The 16,934-nt window shown below is 31.7% G+C and overlaps 2 protein-coding genes across 3 annotated transcripts in view; one reads left to right on the top strand and one right to left on the bottom strand.

Annotated features, from left to right (window-relative positions):
* LOC143069181 (jouberin-like) overlaps window positions 1–16,934 on the bottom strand; it is a 377,039-nt gene that overhangs the window by 190,066 nt on the left and 170,039 nt on the right. The window lies entirely within an intron of this gene.
* LOC143069003 (uncharacterized) overlaps window positions 1–16,934 on the top strand; it is a 67,934-nt gene that overhangs the window by 10,257 nt on the left and 40,743 nt on the right. The window contains exons 2-10 of one of the 2 annotated variants that reach the window (XM_076243437.1): window positions 1,323–1,469; window positions 2,922–3,060; window positions 4,811–5,173; window positions 5,939–6,334; window positions 7,335–7,387; window positions 10,104–10,191; window positions 11,322–11,793; window positions 11,946–12,076; window positions 16,609–16,745. In XM_076243437.1, the coding sequence (XP_076099552.1) occupies window positions 1,359–1,469; window positions 2,922–3,060; window positions 4,811–5,173; window positions 5,939–6,334; window positions 7,335–7,387; window positions 10,104–10,191; window positions 11,322–11,793; window positions 11,946–12,076; window positions 16,609–16,745 (1,890 nt within the window). In that variant the 5' untranslated portion in view covers window positions 1,323–1,358. The remainder of the gene's footprint in view (window positions 1–1,322; window positions 1,470–2,921; window positions 3,061–4,810; window positions 5,174–5,938; window positions 6,335–7,334; window positions 7,388–10,103; window positions 10,192–11,321; window positions 11,794–11,945; window positions 12,077–16,608; window positions 16,746–16,934) is intronic. The other variant, XM_076243445.1, reaches the window with a different exon arrangement.

The following is a 16,934-nucleotide window of genomic DNA, read 5'->3' on the forward strand; positions in this document are numbered from 1 at the left end:
AGTTGAAAAACTTTCACTGCTTGTTAGGTTGCTTTCTCTGTGGCATTCTTGACACTATTTGAATGTTAGATTCTGGAACAGTATGCTTGAATTTAAAGTCCCTCGCATTAAAAAGCTGTACAACTTCCCCTACAGTCGATATGGGAGATTGTGTTGGTCACAGCTGAGAACAGTATATTTAGCTCAAGAGGTCCAAGGGCACAGTTATCGTCCTTTGGTTTTAATTGTCTACAAATATAGTCCCTAGTGTGAACAGTGTAGAACTTGCATATTTTGGGGATATACTTTCCAAATTTATTTCTTGATATTTAATGCATGAAATATTAAGAAGAGGAATGAAATAACATGTTAAAAAATTTGGGTGCTGAATCTTTATGTTAAGTAGTGATTTGGTCCAGCTAACATGGCTAAAAAAGATCAAATATTAGTACGTCTGAAGCTGTCAAACTGAAATTTTGACCCCCTTAACACAGAATTTTCAATATTTTGAGTTAGAGCTGGTAGAAGTTTCTATAATTTTGATAATATTTGTCCCAATAGTAGTACCCTACACTAAAAATCTTTTTGAGTTAGAGCAGGTGCGATTTTTTAATTAGAATTTATTGTCTAAAAGAAATGCTCTACGAAATAACTGTCAGAGTTCTCGGGCCAAGAATGCTGCCTTTATTGATGTATTCAATCAAAAGCATGCCTTTGAATTAAAGATTTGTTGTACCTAAAGGTATCAGTAAACCATGTTCCAAAAAAAAATTACCTGGTAAAACTGCCAAAGAGATAAAAAAAAATTAGATAGACTAAAGTCCAAAAAACATGAAAATAAACAAACAACAACAAAATGAAGAAAAAGCGTTACAAGCTCCAAAAGAACAGAAGCAGAATTATAATTTCTTTATGGATCAGCATTCCTTGATCCACTACTTATTACATTCATTGTGCAACTCTTACCATAAAATGCGATCAGTTAAAATCCTCTATATCAAGGGGTCATAATGTAGATTATAGTTAATGAACCAAATTCATTGACAATATGTGCAATTCTAAGTATTGGAATATCAATATTGTTTAATGCAAGGTCAAAAATAAAATATAGGTTGTGTCCCTAATCCCGCCCAACCCAGAAAATTCTGGGACTGGAAAACTGACAGCTAAATTACATGTTTATAATACCATTTTGTGTTTTGTGAATATGTTTTGTAAAGATTGATTTTTTTTTTTTTAACAAATGTGAATAAAATTCTTTCATTTAACTGAATTTATCTTTAGATGGGATAAAAATAGAGATTGTTCTAGTAATTTATATCTTTTTGGTTTTTATCCTGCAGAATATAGCTGAGTAGATTAGATACAGAACAACCAAAATGTCTTCTAAGAAGATTGTTAGTCTACAGAAAAAAGTGCGGGAAAAGAAAAACAGTATCCATGAACAGAGAAATATCTTCATTGCTTTGGTGGATAGTTTTGTTTCTGAGGTATAGCTTATATTGTATATATTTGTTTAAAATTATTGGAGAAAGGCTTTAGCAATGTAAAACATCTGTAGAAATCAGGGTTTCCAAAATAATTTTAAAAGTCAAACACGGGGGTTTTAAACACTCTTAAAAGCAAGATTTCTTTGGGACTCTTGTAAATGGATAAACATGATAAAGGTTGCTTTATATTTAAGTTGAGACTTGCTTGTAACGAAAAAATAAATTTCTGTAGGTACATGTATGATAGTAAAATGTACATAAGAAATTAAAGACTGGTGCTTGAAAAATGCAAAGCAGGCATATTTGTCAGGTCAAGGTTGCAGGGATCTCAATAATTTTGCCTATAAAATTTTTACTTAATGTCAGAAATCTGTGTAGAACAAAGAGTTTTCAGCTGCATAATCTGTGTCAGCAGGAATTATATAACACATTATTGTTCTATGTTGATTATGCACCTCAAATAAGCTTAAACTGATGCTGACAATTACTCCCTTTTTGGAAAAAGCTTTGAAAGGTTATATACATTGAGCATTACATAATAGGAACTAGAGATAATGTTTTATGGGAGAGAAATGGATTTTTTGCTCAATGTCTTATAGGATAATCTCCACCAAAAATTTTGCGGTCTTATATTGGTATCCTGTTTCCAGACAAAAACTTGTGAAACGTTGTATGGATCTCTCTGAAATTATACCACAGCAGCACAAGGTTTCATACCAGAAAGGGCTCAAACCATTTAGGAATTACGGGCGAAAAAGGGTGAAAAAACAAGGGTGTCTTGGTTAATGGACTGAAAAAAAATGGGGGGGGGGGGGGGATTTTTTTCTTAGATTTTAAAGATTAAAAAGAAAATTTCAAATTATTTTTTTGGCCAAGGGGAGGGAGGGGTAAATTTTCAACAGCATGGTGTATTGCACAATAGCAAAAATATGACTATAAATTCAAATCATATAACAAACATGACAAATTCTTAGTTCTTTGACTACAGTTGTTCTGTGTCAGTAACCTATTATGTGTCAAATATTGAATTACAATCCAAATTCAGACCTGTATCAAGTGCAAATATTGTGTCCATTTTTTCCCCAACTGTTCAGGATTGGACATCTGCGGTCCTATTCAGCTGCGCTCGGCAAAGCAATTTATTTATTTAACTAGCAGTATTTACAAACAGTGGAATAGAAAATGGCCAATTGCCATGATTGACAAAAAAAAAAAAACAACAACAAATATTAGAATAAGATTTGAAAGTTCTTTAAAGTTTTCATTGATCATTGATAGTTCTAACATCTTACTACAAAATTACTAACATGAACCACAGCATAAGATATTATCATTATCATTCATATTAAAACACTTTTATAACTTGTATGTTTCTCATACATGTCACAAGGCTTTGATATACTGTCTACTGGAGAAAAAAATCTGTAATTCATGTTTTATTATCGCATTCAGGCTGACGAGCAAGCAGACAGACTTTTGGCAGAGAAGGACAATGGACGGTTTATGCAGCACTATTTAGATGTAATGAAGATTTTAGATCAGTCATACAATTCATGTGTCATGTTAACAGCAGAAGCAGAGAGTTTATGTGGTAAGACAGTAATCAATGAAATTTGTTCCTGATATTACTGGTCTAGGTGTAGTATCTATACTATTATACAAGAAGACCTCATTTAGTGTGTCGCTTCTCTTCCTTCCACGATAAATTAATCATCATGCCTCTGTGTTCTATAGGTAACATGCATAGTCGCATTTGTCATCCATTCTTATGATTATTCAGATTGAGTTATTTTTGGAGAAAAATGACAAAAAAGGAGTCAGGATATTGATTCCGTCATCAGACTGACTTTTAGTCATAGATAAGACTTCCTGTTTGAAACATGCACAAGTACATCCAATTGTATGATAGATAACAAAAATGAAAAATAAAAAAGCCAATCAGAGCGTTCTCCATATCATGGTGTTTAGATCGAAGAACCACAACTATTATACCTCCTTAGAGAGTACAATTATTTATCGCGTTTATCTACATGTTAACTACGATGATACTACTTTAATATATAGAGACTCTGTATTCTGTCTACTGTTTAACTATTTAAGGGGTCATACCAGTTGCATATATATTAAAATAAGTAAAACATGTGGCAACAAGAATGTGTCCATGGATAGTACACTTATGCCACATTGGCACTATATTTACTAAGTTTCCAGTTGATTGGACTTCAACTTCATCAAAAACTACATCGACCAAAAACTTTAACCTGAAGCGGGACAGACGGACGGACAAATGAACGAACAAATGCACGGACGCACAGACTAGAAAACATAATGCCCATAAATGGGGCATACAAATTTATTGTTGAAAGTGAAAGTAGTGATTTGGCAAAAATGAAAGTAGGGAACAGATTAGAGGGAGGCAAGACCTTTTTCGGGACGTCTGTATCGGGTGATTTTAAGCTCGGGATTTAGGGATTGATCCTTACGGGATCCAGGAATATATTTTTTCGATTTCGGGATATGAATTTCTTTAAATTCTGCATCTTGCGATTTCATGTTTTTAAGCCCGGGATTTCGGGATCAGGACCCCTTGAACCACCCCCCAAATTAGCCTTAGTCGGTCTTAGTGATTTATAAAAGATTCATATCCTACCATTGGCATTTTTATAAGGCTCTTAAAAGAAAAAGCACTGATGGATTGTCCAAGAAGCATATTTTATAACACTAATAATGGTCTATATTATAAGCAGTTACATTTATTTCATGTTTGCAGCGGTGCAAATTTTTAATTTAATTTGACTTTTACCAAAAGATGCATTGTAACAAAGAAGAAGAATAATTGTGGTCTAAGGCCAGAAACACAAAAATTATTGAATTTAACAGAAAGGAAACAAATTTCGGACTTTGAAAAAAGGGAGAGGGCTTTTGATACCTTTTATGAAATTCTCGGATCTCCATACATAATATCTTTCACAAAAAATCATCATACAACAGTTCACAAGCTGTATATGCCCGCGATTTCGTGGGTGTGTTCTAGTTCAATATAAGCCAGTAACCAAATATTTATATTGGCTAAAGAGTCGCCAGTAAACTTAATTTGTGACCATCAAATCACCAATTGATGCTGGTGGAGCTCCTAATTGATTTCTCTGATTTTGTGTGTGGAATCAATTACAATCAATTAATTAATCAAAAGTAATTACATTACCTTTCAATTACTGATAATTGCTTTCTACAAAAAAAAATACTTGAGAAAGTTGAACACAATAATTATTGTACTGTTGAACTATTTATTAGTATAACTTTTTTCAATGAATTCACTGTAGAAATATTTCTTATTGTAGACAGTGTAGACTTGACAGCTACAGAGATGTTGGCACAAGAAGAATCAGATGATGAAGATGTGACTAGTTTAAAAGGAGCCACGGCAGCTCCATATCATAACAAAGCTCTGTCTATTAACAAGACATCCAGTTCATGTGATATACAAGAACCAGACATTATTGCAGGATCAACATCAGATCACATGTTAAAAGCTGGGAAAAGTTCCTCTCCTGTAAAGAAAATACCAAATTACAGTGTTTATGATCAGAAAAGTGCTAATGTTGATAACTTGACACAAAACTATACAAAACATACTGTTATTAAGTCTATGATGAAGAGCATTGGTGTTGATACTATGAAGGATGCTGACAATTTAGAAACAGGTGAGTGGTGTTTGAAGGTTTGAAAGTGAATTTTGTTTTGCGCTTCTTTTCCTTCTACGTGTTCAATTTTGCATCGCATTAAATAATTTTATGTCTGTCATGAGGGGCAGAAAGGCATTGTCTTGTCTTAATGTATGGATAGAGCCTTTATTTTTGCTGGAATACTGGATCTACACTTATTAGGACACAAAAATTAACGATACATTTTTTCAAGGTAGCAAACTATTAAATTGTGGTCAAATCAACTTAAAATTTAGAACATGTTCATTATTATGTGAACTTTTTGAAACTCGTGCCAACTTTGGCTTTTGACCATTATTTTCATGGTTCAATAATCATTGATATTTTAGTCTTGATAGTGCCATCAGTGCATGGTGTTCAATTGACACATTCTTGTTTTATCTGCACCATCAAGCCAATACAAACAATAAATGATGTGGTATGAATGCCAATGAGACAACTCTCCACAACAGAATAAAACATCTTTAATCCACATTCTTTTTAGGTGTTTTTTGTGGAGAACATAATATTTACATTACTGGTATTCAAATTGATTATACGACTGTATGATTGCCAATGAGACAACTCTCCACAAGAGACCAAATGACACAGAAATTAACAACTATAGGTCACTGTACGGTCTTCAACAATGAGCAAAGCCCATACTGCTTCTCAGAGGCTCTTGTTTATGTGCAATTATTCAAATGCAATAATCATATGCATATTTTCTTCCTTACTCATAAACATTTCTATTTTTTACTTCAGAAATTGGCTCTGTAGAATTTAATATAAAAGCAGATGGCAATGAAGATTTACAGAGTAGTCTCCTCTCATCATGTAATGGTAAAACAGTTTACTTTAGAGACAAAATGAAAAATGCGAAGATCTTGAGTAACCAGTCTTCAAAAATGAAGATGGAAAATTCAGCCACGCCCCTTGAAACTTATGAATTAACAGATGGAACCATTGATAACAGATATTCTACAACTATTAACCTTGAATATGATTCCCGAACAACAGAGGAACCAAACCCTTCAAATAAAATAGAAATAGGGTCAGAGCCTAGATCAAAAATAACTCTGGATCAAGATAGACTTCACCCTGGAACAAATACTAGTGTTTCTTCAACCAACACTGTTACACCAAAACATGTACTTCCAGGTATTACTACAACAGATAAAATTCCATTAATTCAAAATATATTTATTCATTAAGCATTTAAGAGTCAGTCTTGCTAAGCCAAAAAATCATATTTTGTGTCCGTGTTTGTTTAACACATTTTCATTGCATTATTTTTATAAACTACTTTACCTAATGACTTCTTTTTTAGTCAGTAGCTTGTGATAAGTTGTGATGTGTGAGAGAGGTTTGAATCTGTCAGATACCTACTTCCTGTTTGCCAAGACTAAATATTTCAATATTTTTTATTTATAATGTTTATACTTTCTTTAAAATATATGTACATTAATGTGTAGATTTGAACATGCAGATTCTTGTTTTCTTAGTGGTGTATTCTTGTGGTGTATATCCAATAACATTATTCATAAAAATAATCAGAATAATGTTTCCAAAGTGAAATCTACAATTACATATTAGGGAATACAGTATTATTCAGAACTCACTAACAGTCTTTATGCTTAATTACAAATCCTACAGCATTTGCTTGTCAAATTGCTTATTGCTTGCAAAATCCTTTACAAGCCAACAGAATCCAACTAAAATTTTCAAAAACTGAATGTCATTCATGTGGACTCAAAAGTTTATTGTGAAGGCTGCACTAAGATCGAATCGAACAGTTGTCTCCATATATTTAAAAAGAAAAAACTCCGATGAAAGGCTAATCTGAAGATTCAAATTGAGTAGGTTATTTTCAGTGCAATGTAGTAGTTATTTTGAGAGTTGAGACAGTTGAGACAAAAACTAAATTTAAAAATACTTATATTTTTCTTCATAAGTAAATGCCTGAACCAAGTCAATAATATGACAGTTGTTTTCCATTCATTTGAAAGATTTGAGTTTGATAAGGGACTTTTCTGTTTCGAAATTTCCTTGGAGTTGGGCATATTTGATATTTTACTTTTTACATTTATTTGGTTTTTTTTTTGTCTTGACTAGAAGTCAGAACATACATGTCATACTTTTGTTCATTTTATATTTGCAGAGACCAAAAAAAGAGTTGAATCCAAATATAACAAAAATACAGCATCAAAACCTGTAAGTTAATATTTTTGTCTTGTTTGCATACCCAACTATATAAGTTCTATTCAGGACCGATAACTCTGTCGATAAATATTGGCGGGTATATAATGTTGTTAAAATGGAATGTAGGACAGAAAGTCACAACAAAAAGTCAGACAAAAAGTTGCAGGACAAAAAGTCAGAATTCAGATTATTTTTCTTTGAACAAGAAAACATTAATTTTAAAAATCAATTTTTTGTTTTTTGTTGAACTGTTATATATGAAGCAACTTTGTAATTAAAATTTATTCAATATATATATCAATAATGATCAAATAATTGTTATGCAAAAAAAATGTCAAAGTGACTTGATACTAAAATGGCTTCATTTTGCCAAGAAATATATCCTTTGCATAATTAAATTTTATTAATTTTCATTTATCAAGGCTTATGAATAATTGCCTAAACTTAACAATTAAAAGATAAATATATGTTACAAAAAGAAATCATTTCAAGATCTTTCTCTCATATATTCAAACAATTGTCTAAAATATCAATTTTTTCTAGTGCCTGCATTTTGATTAAAATATTGTATTAATAAAATAAATGACAAAAATTTAAATCATATGCAATGAAATCTTGTTTATTTATTTTTTTTATGAAATAAAAAAAATGTATTTAATACAAGATTTGAATCAAACAATTATCTTGAAACATGTATATTTCATAATCTTTTTAAGCAAAAATCAACGTTTACTAATCAAAGAATTTTCATAATATTCATATTTTCAAAAAAGTTTTTTACAGTTTGTATTTCTTCTGTTGTGTACATGAGGAAGAGAAAATATTTATGTGTAGTGACAGTACCTTTATAAAAACTTTTGTATAGCATGTGTAGCACAATATCTCAACTCATGCATACATACACAGGATGTTAATGTCACCTGATGGCTCTTGGTTTGACCATATAGGTATGACATCTATATGGGTTGACACTACCTGACAGTACATTGTTATCATGGTTATGTACCATTAAAACATAAGTCAGAGTTTACCTGTTTGTTAAGGGACATTAGTTTTTAAAGGTATAGAATATTTATCTATAATATTTTTCGGGCATTACTTTTTAAAAGCAAATCATATATATAATATATATATTTCTGAATCGAGATAAGTTATACATATATCAGGGAAAATATCTTAAAATAGGAGCGAAAAATAAATTAATTATAAATTTCAGTGTTAATTATTTTATAGGAACACTACTGCATATCTTGAATATCTGTCACAATAAATGTTCCTGTGTTATTTTTTACACTTCACACTTGAAATAATCAATTTTTCATCAAGAAATTTTAAATCAATCATAAATATCATTAAAGAAAATAACAGAAACAGTACAGATTTCTGCATGAAAATACAGGAAGATAAAAATTAATTTCCAAATCTTCAGCCATTGTTGAAAATCCTGAAAAAAATCACTTTTTTGAATCGATGTGGGATGGAATATCATCTGAAATTGTACTGTTTAAAGTAGAAAATTTTGCCAGATATGTTTAAATATACCCAATCCAGTTGCAAAGTTTGACTTTTATTTACGTAATTTCTTAACTTGATGTACAAGTAGACATGGGTATCGGTATATTTAACATTGAGTCTATGGAGAAATGACAAGAAAAGGTGCATTTATTTAGGATTCCACAGGGACGGAATTTAAAAAAAAATTAAACTGTCAGGACCAACATTGTTTGGCAGAAAAAATTTGAAAACGGGTTAGATTAGTGAGAAATTTAAACTTTATTGAAGCAACTATGCAATTTCAATTGGAAAAATAATTCAAAATGGTAGGTTGCTATACGTCACAAAAGTCATATGATGTCTTACTTAGTTGGATATGGTGACTGTATGTAATGGCTATATCTTTGATTTCTTATCCAATGAAACATGAAATTGAGGCTAAGGTCTGTTAAACCATGCCAGACAGACATGTATACCTTACCACCTTCAATCAGTTTATGCTTTAAAATTAGTTGATTTATTGTATACAGCATCTATGAAACACACTTAACCAGGAAAACTTAAGATTGACCAATGAACATTTAAAATGAGGTCAAGGACAGATGATACCTGCCAGACAGACATATACACCTTACAATCATTCCATACAACAAATAAAGTTGACCTATTGGTTGTAGATTAAGAAAAACAGACCAAAACACAAAAACTGTACACTGAGCAATGAACTGTGAAAATCAGATCTAGGTCTAACAAAGCCTGCCAGACTGGCATGTACATTGTAGAATAGCTTCAAAACTTCAGATTTCCTCCCTTTAAAAAATACATGTGATGCATATAATAAAAATCTTTTACAAAAGACTGGAACTGTTTTATTTTAGTAGTATTCTAGTGATATATAATAAATAGATTGTCCATACACTCTCACCGTATTTATTTATGGTATTTGAACTTCTGGTTTTAACATACATATGTTTCTTAATTATTATTTTTTTTGTGATTTTGACTTATTTTGACAATCTTGAAGTGTTCTATAATCATTTACAAGCTTTTTCAACTTCTATTTGATGGTGAAAAAAGAGGATTTCCATGAAAATACCACAAATCACCATGTACAATTTGAGATTACCATAGTTTCATTAGAAATTTTCTAAGAGTTGCAAAAAGTGTTTTTTTTTTTCTGAAATCTCGTGCCAACTGTACAAGCCTAATAATGGTAAACTATCTTGTTTTCTAGGGACAGCCTAAGTTGGACACTAATGTTGCTACCAGATTTCTCAGGGGTATAATAGTTCAGGCAGAAAAGGATAATAAAAGTCTAAAAAGTTTGTATTTATTATGAATATATAAGATACTGAAAATTCAGAAGTAATAATGAGTTTTTAGGGTAAAGATAGCATTAAATGCAATCAAAACCCTATGTTACTGATTTGATATCTAAATTTCCCAAGGTTGATCAATACTTTTGAGATAAACAAAATATAGTACATTGATCATAACATTCTAAACATCGGATTCATGAACATTTCCAGAAATTTTTCTATGAAATATATATGCTTAGATATTGAAGTTTCAAAATGATGTTATACTTGTCAAGAAAATTACAAAACTTGTGCAAGGTTCTTGAATCTAATATCAATGATGTCATTGTTAAAGTTATCTTGAAAATTGGAGTAATCTTCCTTTGCCTTCACCACTCGGTTCACTTTGATTATTAATTTGACCAATGCGACTGCGTGAGTTTACCAATAATAATGACTCATATTCTGAATCAGATTTGCCTGAAATCATAATTAATAATCTCACATTTTGTCCTTTCTGAAAAAATTGCAATAATAAATGTACACAATGATATATAGGAATGTGTTGAATCTGTCGATCTGACCCTTGGTTGCTTTTTGCTGATACTTTGAATTACTCAATATGCTGAATGAATTTGAATTATTTCATGACACTTTTTTCAGAATGAATTATTAAACAAAAGGACTTCATATTTTGTAAGCAACTTGACAGTGCTGGGTTGAAACATTTCAGAGTCTGACACCCACTTTCTGTTTGCCGATACTTTCAATATTTCAAATTATGTTTAATAAACTTAAAACTATTCATCACATGGTTCTAAAGTACCAACAGAATGACTTAATATTTAGTAAGAAGATTGGCAGTGACGCATTGTAATGTGTTAGCACTTTTTATTAGCTTTTCAGACAGACAGACACCCACTCCCTGTTTTCTGATAAATTGAATTAAGAGGTGATTTGCCTATCAAGACAATGTATGCAATTTGACTTAAATTTTATAAATAGTTTGTTCAAAGATTGATATGGAGATATTTATAAATTTTAAATGCACATATGAAAGAATATTATCTCATTGGGATCCTATTTTTTAGCTGTCAAATTTGAAGTTTTATATAGAAATTTATTTTGATAATTTATAAATGAATGTTTTTAAGATTCTAAACCATCAAAAAGCAGAGAGAATTCACAGACAAGAAGAAATGAAACATTTCCAGTAAAAGACACTATAGATCAACAAACTGGTAGCAATCTAAACAAAAGTAATATTGACACAGCTGTAGGATCTAAATCAACTCCAGACAATGGAGGAACCACTGATAAAACAGCTAAATCCCAGACTGAGACATCAAAAAGTGCAATAAGTAAAGAAGATTTTACAGGAGAATCAGTAAATTCTAATCAGAATGACCTGGCTGTTACAAATACTCAAATTTCTGTGAAAACCACCATTCCACTTGAAATGAATATAACTTCGGACAGCTTCAGATTGACTGCCACTAGTATTGGTGAGATCAGTTTACCCGTGGGTAGACCAATGCCTGTTGTTGTCAGTGAAACGAGAAGTCCTTGGAACTTCTTCATTCAAATCGTCAATAGCTCTTTAGAGAAACTGATGCAGGATATCAGGTATGCTTTTATTATGTCAAAAACATTTATGAAGTTATTGCTGATTACTGTTTTACTTTTTGGTATCTCAACATTTTAGGTAATTATGTCTGTATCAAAACTACATTTATGACATTAGAAAAATATTAAACAGCTTACATTTCTATTTGAAGGGTTTTCATGGAGTCGGAAGGGAAATTACTGAAGAGGGTAGAAAAGGTTGAGGAAGGAATGGTGTATCTGGCCCAATTCTCTCAAGATCAGCTTTATTATAGGGCAAAAATTACAGATGTGAATATGTCAGGTGGGTTGTATGTTTTGAACAATTCCTTGTAAGCAACGGCATCTATGGTCGATTATCTTGTCAGATTATAAATATGTCAGGCATGTCTGGTGGGTTGTATGTTTTGACCTATTCCTTGTAAGAATGGAATCTGTGGTCGATTATCATGTCAGATTATAAATATGTCAGGCATGTCAGGTGGGTTGTATGTTTTGAACAATTCCTGGTAAGTATTAATTATACCCCACCCAACGGGTTGCGGAGGGTATAATGTTTTTGACCTGTCCGTCAGTCCGTCTGTCCGTCAGTCCGTCCGTCAGTCCTGTTTCTTGTCATCGCAACTCCTCTCAAACCACGCAACAGAATTTCACGAAACCTTTTCAGATAATAAGAACATACTATGTAGTTGTGCATATCGACGGGAAATTGCGATTCAATTTTTTTTCTAGGAGTTACGCCCCTTTGAACTTATTTACTTTAGGCCAGACTTTTTTTGTTATCTGTTTAATGAGATCCGCCTTTCCCGATTTTAGAATAAAAATAAAAGTAGTGCTTGTTACTTTTATTATTATTTTTCCCGCCGACTGTTACGAAATCCTCAGAAAAAAATAAAATGTGTTGTTCACGATACTCGCTTTCAGTCAATTTCGTTATCGGTAATATTTAATTTTTACCAAGTCAATGAAACAGCAATTTTCATTTAAAAGTAAAGAAATTCAAGGCATAAACGATATAATTTCTTCTAAAAGATTTTTAAGCTGGTGGCATGCTTTTCATACTTGTCAAGTTACACGAGAGCGTACATCAAATCATTCTAACTTTCGGCAAAATCAGTTATTACTTCATCAGAACTTGATGAAATTAGCCTCAAGTAAACTTGTCATCCATGTATTGCATTAGAAACGTCATATTCCTTTCCAAATAGCGTATCAAACATCGTTTATTTTTGTAAATTTTTCTTCGTCCGACATTTAAATTTGTAGAACTACGGATCGGAATCAGGATTTCATCGGAAACGGACCCGCTATGATCGAAATCCGGATTCTTGCGATAATGACTAGACGCATGAATGGCACTGCTGACAGACAAAAATTGATCCCAAAAGGGAAAATTACGCATTCCACACGCATTAACATACTTTTGGTTAGATCTTCTTGATTAATGTATATATTTCCATGTATAAGCATTGTTTCAATTTATAGGTTAAAGTTGCTTAACTCTGGGACTATTACACCAGAGACATATATAAACATGTGTATATATATGTCTCTGCATACACTAAGAGGTTCCTGACTGGGTGACTGGTATATACATATATAGTGTATATGCAGCGAGGTTGATATATTTGAGTGGTGCCATGGATCTATATTAGTGGAAATACAGAATCAAAACATAGTTTTTAAGTTTATATTAATAGAAGGGTTAACCAGAGACATATATAAACTATATGTATTTATATTTCTCTGGGTTAATATGCTAGTCTGTTCTCATTTCATTGTTCTTGTATTTTGATAAATTCTAAAAAAAAAAAAAAAAAAGTCACTTATAATGGTTTTATTTTTATTGATTTTGGGAGTTTAGGTCCCAACAGTTTAGGAATTAGGGGCCAAAAAGGGACCCAAATAAGCATTATTCTTGGTTTTTGCACCATAACGTTAGTATAAGTAAATAGAAATCTATGAAATTTAAACACAAGGTTTATGACCATAAAAGGAAGGTTGGTATTGATTTTGGGAGTTTTGGTCCCAACAGAATAAGGGGCCCAAAGGGTCCAAAATTGAACTTTGTTTGATTTCATCAAAATTGAATAATTGGGGTTCTTTGATATGCCGAATCTAACTGTCATGACTGTGTATGTAGATTCTTAACTTTTGGTCCCGTTTTCAAATTGGTCTACATTAAGGTCCAAAGGGTCCAAAATTAAACTTAGTTTGATTTTGACAAAAAATGAATCAGTTAGGTTCTTTGATATGCTGAATCTAAAAATGTACATAGATTCTTGATTATTGGCCCAGTTTTCAAGTTGGTCCAAATCGGGGTCCAAAATTAAACTTTGTTTGATTTCATCAAAAATTGAATAATTGGGGTTCTTTGATATACCAAATCTAACTGTGTATGTAGATTCTTCATTTTTGGTCCTGTTTTCAAATTGGTCTACACTAAAGTCCAAAGGGTCCAAAATTAAACTTAGTCTGATTTTAACAAAAATTGAAATCTTGGGGTTCTTTGATATTCTGAATCCAAAAATGTACTTAGATTTTTTATTATGGGCCCAGTTTTCAAGTTGGTCCAAATCAGGATCCAAAATTATTATATTAAGTATTGTGCAATAGCAAGTCTTTTCAATTGCACAGTATTGCGCAATTGCAAGAAATATCTAATTGCACAATATTGTGAAATAGCAAATTTTTTTTAATTAGAGTTATCTTTCTTTGTCCAGAATAGTAAGCAAGAAATATCTAATTGCAAAATATTGTGCAATAGCAAGATTTTTTTTTTAATTGGAGTTATCTTTCTTTGTCCAGAATCAACTTAAATCTTTGTTATATACAATATACAATATACAATGTATATTCACTTTTTACTACCAACTGATAAATTAAAATAATCTTTACCATTCAGTGATAACAAGCAGTTTTTTTACATCTTAATATTTTATGATGTATTTAAATGAGTAGTTATTGTTGCAAACTCCATTAGAAATTTTAATTGAGATTAGTTTTGGAATAAGGGAAAGGGGGATGTGATTAAAAAAATTGGGTTCAATTTTTCTCATTTGAAATTTCATAAATAAAAAAGAAAATTTCTTCAAACATTTTTTTGAGAGGATTAATATTCAACAGCATAGTGAATTGCTCTAAGAGAAAACAAAAATTTTAAGTTCATTAGAACACATTCATTCTGTGTCAGAAACCTATGCTGTGTCAACTATTTAATCACAATCCAAATATAGAGCTGAATCCAGCTTGAATGTTGTGTCCATACTTGCCCCAACCGTTCAGGGTTCAACCTCTGCGGTCGTATAAAGCTACGCCCTGCGGAGCATCTGGTTTTTCTAGGAGTTACGCCCCTTTGAACTTATTTACTTTAATGTACTACTGCAACATTTTGTCATCGCAACTCCTCTCAAACCACACAACAGAATTTCACGAAATCTTTTTATATGAAAAGGACATATTATGTAGTTGTGCATATCGACGGGAAATTGCGATTCAATTTTATTTCTAGGAGTTACGCCCCTTTGAACTTATTTACTTTAATGTACTACTGCAACATTTTGTCATCGCAACTCCTCTCAAACCACACAACAGAATTTCACGAAATCTTTTTATATGAAAAGGACATATTATGTAGTTGTGCATATCGAAGGGAAATTGCGATTCAATTTTATTTCTAGGAGTTACGCCCCTTTGAACTTATTTGCTTCAATGTACTACTGCAACAGTTTGTCAGCGCAACTCCTCTGAAACTACATAACAGAATTTCATGAAACCTTTTCAGATAATAAGGACATACTATGTAGATGTGCATATCGACAGGAAATCACGATTCAATTTTTTTTCTAGGAGTTACACCTCTTTGAACTTATTTGCTTTAAGTTACTTCTTTAACAGTTTGTCATCTCAACTCCTCTGAAACCACACAACAGAATTTCATGAAACTTTGTAGATAATAAGGACATACTACGTAGATGTGCATATCAACAGGAAATTACAATTCAATTTTTTTTCTAGGAGTTATGCCCCTTTGAACTTATTTGCTTCAATGTACTTCTGCAACAGTTTGTCATCTCAACTCCTCTGAAAACACACAACAGAATTTCATGAAATTTTGTAGATAATAAGGACATACTATGTAGATGTGTATATTGACAGGAAATTATTATTCAGTATTTTTTCTTATATAATTTTTTTTTCTTATACTTATTTAATTTCTCCAATGACAATGTGGGGACGTGGGGTATGTGAGCGTGCTCACTAAGGTTCTTTAATATTGAATCTGTGCACGTGGTCAATCATACGATTGATTATTTCCATGATTTTTTGTGCATTAAAATCATTACTATGATTGAAATCTACTGATTAGGTTCTGTTAATTTGCTCCACTATTTTTATACAACCACAAAAATTAAAAAAAGTTTGGTCAGCATCGTCCATAAACACATGGTTTCCAGATAATAACTTGGAGTGTAAGTAAATAGAAATCAATAAAAGTTTAACACAATGTTTATAACCACAAAAGTAAGGTTAGGATTTATTTTGGGGGTTATGGTTCAAAAGGTTTAGGAATTAGAGGCTCAACAGGAAGCACACTTTTTTTTAACCATATCAAAGATTACAAATTCAGACACTTTTTCTTATATGTTGCAAAGGGAGATAAATTTTTTCTCTGTTATCAAACCTGCCAACTTTATCAAATTTAAAGTTTTGCCTTTTATGAGTTTTTGCTCTGACACTGCATTGACTGATCTGCTTCTTATGGTGCAAATGAGAAATAATAATATCAGTAGTCTATTAACAAACATTTACATACTATATCTTATCTGATTTCAGATTGTTCTCCTACAGGAGTTGATGTTTACTTCATTGATTATGGGAATGCTGAGAAGAGGGAATTATCTCATCTACGAGAGCTGCCTGTTCAATTTACATCTCTTCCTGCTCAGGCTGTATTTTGTGCATTGGCAAAGGTATGAGGTTCTAGCAGTTATGTTATAGAGTATTTCACTTGGCCTTTACAAGGAAACATTTTTCATCACTTGTCTGTCATTGTGGACGATGTCCATCAACACGATTAACTTAACCACAAAATTGGACACGATCAGTCTATTTTGATGTTCAATTTTAGCCACCTGGTACTTTAATTGATTCTTCATTCT

The sequence above is a fragment of the Mytilus galloprovincialis genome, chromosome 1, assembly GCF_965363235.1.
Source record: "Mytilus galloprovincialis chromosome 1, xbMytGall1.hap1.1, whole genome shotgun sequence".
Taxonomy (NCBI): Eukaryota; Metazoa; Mollusca; class Bivalvia; order Mytilida; family Mytilidae; genus Mytilus; species Mytilus galloprovincialis.